Source organism: Furipterus horrens, unplaced genomic scaffold, assembly GCF_987537825.1.
Source record: "Furipterus horrens unplaced genomic scaffold, mFurHor1.1.pri manual_scaffold_11, whole genome shotgun sequence".
In the NCBI taxonomy this organism is placed as follows: Eukaryota; Metazoa; Chordata; class Mammalia; order Chiroptera; family Furipteridae; genus Furipterus; species Furipterus horrens.
Genome location: NW_028327181.1, coordinates 68,143,178 through 68,149,177, shown reverse-complemented (window position 1 = coordinate 68,149,177; position 6,000 = coordinate 68,143,178). Strand labels below are relative to the sequence as shown.

Below are 6,000 nucleotides of genomic sequence, written 5' to 3'. Positions count from 1 at the left end.
TAATCGTGGGGAATGATTAGGAAACAGAAATAAAAACAGAAAATGTAATTTATCATTGAGGGTCTCCCAGATGGGTACATGAAATTTGAAAATCTATTTCTTTATTTAGTGGTCTCACAAGTAAGGTTAAATTACAAGTTATTTTAAACCCCTTTTCTTCATAGAAGTTAAACAGGCTTTGGAGTCAGAACTGCGTTCAATGCCACCTCTGCTTCTTACTAGCTTGATGACCTAGGACAAGCAATACAACCTCTCTGTGCCTCAGTTTTCTCATTTGTAAAATGGGGTAATAATAATATTTATCAGTAAGATTATTGTGAGGGTTACACTAATGATTCTTGAGAAGAGTTAACCTAAAAACAGACTTTCTTTTCTTTCTTATTTTTGCCTGTTTTGCTTGTTTTAAAGAGTCAAGAATAAAATTTATTTCAGCATTTGAAATAAAAAATTTTGTCAAAAATCACATTTGTTCATTTTATTGATATGTAGTTAAAATGTTATTTATTTATTAAACAAACATTTATTAAATACCTAGAAAATTTTAGGCACTAACAGTCCAAGAAATTGACAAGTAAACAGGTGATTACATGAAATGTAAGGAAGTTTGTGATATAAGAATACACATGGGAGTATGTAATGAGAGTGTGGTTTTCACCAGCTCCTCAAGATTTATCCCTTCTTTGGCTCTAAAACCAAGGAGTTGGTCCTATTTTTATTTTTAACTGGGGGGTTTAAACTGGAATTTAAAAATCTTTCTGTAGATGAAAGAAAAGCAACTTGAATTATGGAGGACGCTACAATAAGTATTTTCTGTAGAGCAAGAGCTTCCTGTCAGCGTAGTCACCTCTAGGGTTTTCCATCTGAAAGTTCTTTGGCATACTTTTTTCTTTGCTATCCACTTTTTTTTTTTTTTTTTTAATCATCATCATCTTCTTCTTCTTCTTCTTTTTTTATTTTCCACTTTCTCTTCCCCACTTTATCATTTAGAGATCTGGGTAGTTCCCCAACAAAGAGTGTTTTACAGATTCTCTGGGTGATCTATAAGTAAAGACAGAAAATAATATTTTTTTAACCTTCTAGTTCTGTACCAACAAAATGAATATAAACTTTCGTAGCAGTTATTGAAAATGCAGATAATTTTTATTATATTGCATTTTTTTCAGAATCCTCAATCGCAATCCTTTGAGAAGTCTTGATGATCCCTATCTTTTCAAATTGCCGGCATTAAAACATTTGTAAGTATTGCGATAATCTCTTGGTTTGTGAGATGATTTCTGCTCCTTTCTACTTTTGTCAAAGTGTTAGCATTTTGCATTTTGACTAAAAAGTCGTAATTTAAATTATAACTGGTTTATTGCATAAAAGTTATTGGCATAGTAGCCCTGGCTGGTGTGGCTCAGTGGATTGAGCGCTGGCCTGCGAACCAAAGTATAGCCAGCTCTATTCCCAGTCAGGGCACATGCCTGGGTTGAGGGCCAGGTCCCCTGTTGGGGAAGCATGAGAGGCAGCCACACATTGATGTTTTTCTCCCTCTTTTCCCCTCTCTCTAAAAATAAATTTAAAAATATTTTTAAAAATAAAAAATAAATAAAATATCTTTCCCTATTGAAAAAAAACAAAGTTATTGGCACAGAAAAATGATTACGAGAGAATGCAGGTGGACAAGGGAGCCAGCAGAGAAAGGGAGCGATGTTAAAGAACACACACTGATATGTAACTTGAGAAGCATGTAGAAATACCATTGATCTCAGAAAGAAAAAAGGAATAACTTGTACATTATGTATTTTTTAAAGAGTAATGAAGTGGTGGATGCTACTGAGAATGAGAAGTAGAATAATGGCTAAAAAAAAGTAGGTTGTACTGTTCACCAACATCATTAATTTGATGATGCAAATAAATGTAAATTTCTTCAAGAAGAGCTCTCTGAAATTATTATCCACAGCAAGTAAACTTTTGAGCTGGCTTGACAGAGAAGCCAAAACTGAAGTAAGCAGATATTAAGTGCCCTTTCAAGTACAGAATTTTGTCTTTGGGTTCATTTGATGCATGTTTGGACTTTCTCCTTCAGAGACCTGGGGAAAACAGATGTGTCACTCACAACAGTTGAGCGCATCCTCGCGCTAAACACTAATTTGGAAAAACTGTAAGTTGATTTTTCTTATATTTATTTTCACTTAGTTGTTCTTTTAGGTTTGCCTTATTATTTTCTTAAGTCGGATTCTTATTTAATAAAATTCACTATTTTAAAGTATACAGTTCAGTGAGTTTTGAGAAATGTGTATTTATGTGCCACCATGATATTTGAGATACAGAATACTTTCGTCATACCTAAAAGGCTCCTCATGATTTTTTGCACTCAGTTCCTCCTCCCACCATTAGTCCCTGGCAAGTACCAATTTGATTTTTGTCACGATAGTCTTGCCTTTTCCAGAGTCTCTTATAAATGAAATCATGTAAAGTGTAGCCTTTTGGGTTGGCTTCTTTCAGTTAGCATAATCCTTTTGGAATTCATTCATGTTATTGCATCTGTGAGTAGTTCATTCCTTTTTATTGCTGTGTAATTTTCCAGTTGTGTGAAGATACCAGTCTGTTTAAGCGGTCATCAGTTAATGGATGTTTGAGTTGTTTCTACTTTTTTTTGGCCCTTCCGTTCTAAATGATAGCTTTGCTGGATAGAGTAATCTTGGTTTCGGTCCTTGTTTCTTATCGCTTTGAATACTCCTTGCCAGTCCCTTCTTGCCTGCAAAGTATCTTCTGAGAAATCAGCTGATAGGCTTAAAGGAACTCCTCTGTAGGTAACTCTCTGCTTTTTTCTTGCTGCTTTTAAGATTCTCTCTCTACCTTTACCACTTAGCATTTTAATGATGGCGTATCTTGGTGTGGTCCTCTTTGCGTCCGACTTATTTGGGACTCTCTGTGCTTCCTGGACTTGCATGTCTATTTCCTTTGCCAAATTAGGGAAGTTTACTTTCATTATTTTTTCAAATAGACTTTCTTGCTCTTCCTCTCCTGCTTCTGGCATCCCTATGATTCGGATGTTGGTACTTTTGGAGGTGTCCCAGAGTTTTCTTATTCTCTCCTCATTTTTTTAACTTCCATATTTCTTCATTCTCTTCTGGTTGACTCTTGATTTCTTCCTTATGTTCCAAATCATTGATTTGCACCCTGGCTTCCTTCCCTTCACTGTTGATTCCCTGTGGATTTTTCTTTATTCCACTTAGTGTAGCCTTCATTTCTTCCCTTATGCTTTTGCAGTACTCAGTGAGTTCTCTGAGCATCCTTATCAGCAGTGTTTTTGAAATCTGCATCAGATAGGTTGGCTATCTCCATTTTGTTTAGTTCTTTTCCTGGAGTTTTGTTCTGTTCTTTCATTTGCACCATATTCCTTTGTTTCCTCAACCAGGCAGCCTCCTTGTGTTTGTTTCTGTGTACGAGGTAGAGCTGCTTTGACTCCCTGTCTTAGCACATCTGTTAAGTTGTATGGGGTGGAGCTTTGGGTATTTGCCAGGGCGGGGCAACCCATTTCACCACTCTGTGGCTCTGTATGTGGAGGAGGGGTCAGAGAGAGGACAATGCCACTGCCTGGCTTCTGGAGGCTTGCTCGGCACTCACCCTGCTTCCAGTCACTTCACCCACTGGCACCCCTCTAGCTGTTGCACTGGTGGTGGTTCCCAGAGTGGGTGGGTTTGAGTGCATTCTAGAACTGTGGGGGCCCTCTAAGCAGGCTCTCTTGAGTGACAAGTGGTTTCTTCCGCCACCCCAACCCACACTGGTTTTTATAGCCAGAAGTTATTATGCTTTATATTTTTGGTGTTGGCGCCCTGGGCTATGTGGTCTGGCCTTGGATTGGGATCACTCGATCTTTATGCACCACACATGAATGTAGGACTGCCTGTTCTGCCAGCCACTGGTGCCAACTCACCAGCACCACACAGTGTCCTTTCCGCCCCGGCTCCACCCCTCCTACCCATCTGGATGAATATGGCTCCTTTAAATCATTGGTTGTCAGACTTCCATGCAGTTCGATTTTCTCACAGTTCTGGGTGTTTTTTGTTTTGAGGATAGTTGTGATATTTCTTATGCTCGTGCAAGGGGCTGCTGAAGCATGTCTGCCTATACCTGCAACTTGACCTGAAGTCCTTTCTCTGGTTCCTTAAGATGGAAGCTGAAGAAGCTGAGTATTGCTTTAGCAACATCCCACATATTGACATCTCATGTTTTCTGTTTCAGTCAGTTCAAAATAGTTTCTAATTTCCCTTATGAATTTTTTCTTTGACCCATAGGGTTATTCAGAAGCATGTTTTTTAGTTGTCAAAACTGTGGACTTTTTTTTTTATAGATCTGTTAATTTCTGATTTACTTTCACTGTTGTTAGAGAACGTATATTGAATAACTAAAATCCTTTTTGAATTATTGAAACTGACTTTATAGCCAGTAAATTCTGGTAATAGGCCAGAATATGGTCTATTTTGGCAAATCTTATGCGTCCACTTGAAAAAAGTGTACATCCTGCTGATTTGGGGAGGAGTGTCTTCTACACATCATGTACGTGGATAGTGTTCTTCTAGTCTTCTATATCCTTGTTGATTTTCTATCTACTTGCTCTATCAATCACTGAAAGAAAATGTTAAAGTATCCAATTATAATTGTGGATTTGTTTGTTTCTCCTAGTCATTCTCACTTTCCTTCATCTATGTTTAAACTCTGTTATCAGGTGTATAAGTTTCTAGGTAACGTCTTCATTATTTGACATATTTATTTTGATGAAATATAGCCTCCTTCATCCCTGGTAATATGCTTTGACATTGACTTTGTCTTATGGAAATATCTCCACTCCAGCTTTCTTTTGGTTAGTGTTAGCATAGTATATTTTCTATCCTTTTAACCTATGTGTATCTTTCTATTGAAGTTGGTTCTTGTAGACACATAAAGATGGCTTTTGCCTTTTTTATCTAGTGTGACAACTGTATTAGACCATTTCCAATTAATGTAATGATTGATGCAATTACATTTAAATCTACTGTCTTGCTATTTGTTTTTTATTTGTCCCATCTGTTTGCCTGTTGCTGTTGTTTTCTTTTCATTTGTGCTTTTGGATTGAATACATTTGAGTATTTTATTTTCTTTGTGGGCTACAAAGCTATAGCTCAGATTTTGTTATTTTAGTGATTGCTTTATGGTTTATAGTATGCATCTTTACCTTATCACAACCTATCTTCCAATGATATTTTGTAGTTTCATCAATGGTATAAGAACCTTGCAATAGTGTACTTCCATTTGTCCCTCCTGGCCTTTGTGCTGTTGTTTTCAATACATTTTACTTTTACTTACATTATAAACACTACACTATATTTTGTGTTTAAATAATCAATTATCTGTAAAGATATTTAAATAATGAGAAAAACTTACATATTAACCTAAGTCACTTCCAATTCAAGTGTCCTTCAGAATTTGTAATAATCTGTATTTCCATCTGGTAACATTTTTCTTTTGCTGAAAACGACCTCCTTTAACATTTCTTACAGTGCAAATCTACTAGTGGAGAATTCTTTCAGCTTTTGGATGTCTGAGAGTATTTTGCTTTTGTTTTTGAAAGGTCATGGGTAGAGATTTCTAGCTTGATAGTTGTTGGGTCCCCTTCCCCACTTCACTATCTCAAATATTTTTTTTGCACTGGGAGTTTTGGCTTACATTATTGCCAACAAAAAAATCTACTGTAATTTTTATCTTTGTTCCTCTTATATAGTGGTTTTATTTTCCCCCTTGGACTGATTTTAATATTTTCTCTTTATTGTTGGTTTTGAGCAAATTGATTATGATGTGCTTCAGTATAGTTTTGGGCATAATTCTTGTGCATGGACTTCACTGGCCTTCTTGGATCTGTGAGTGTTCAGTATTCACCAACAGGAACGATTTGGGGCTATTTATGCAGATTTTTATGTCTCCCCCCTTTCATGGACTCTAAGCACACATACATTAGGCCACCTGAAGTTGTTGCCC

The 6,000-nt window shown here is 36.6% G+C and overlaps 1 protein-coding gene across 2 annotated transcripts in view; it reads right to left on the bottom strand.

The window, feature by feature from the left end:
• Positions 1–963: 963 nt before the first annotated feature.
• Positions 964–6,000, bottom strand: part of LOC149998140 (SKA complex subunit 2) — a 47,102-nt gene continuing 42,065 nt past the window's right edge. For both annotated transcript variants that reach the window (XM_090291483.1, XM_090291485.1), the window contains one exon: positions 964–1,038. In XM_090291483.1, the coding sequence (XP_090147609.1) occupies positions 1,019–1,038 (20 nt within the window). In that variant the 3' untranslated portion in view covers positions 964–1,018. The remainder of the gene's footprint in view (positions 1,039–6,000) is intronic.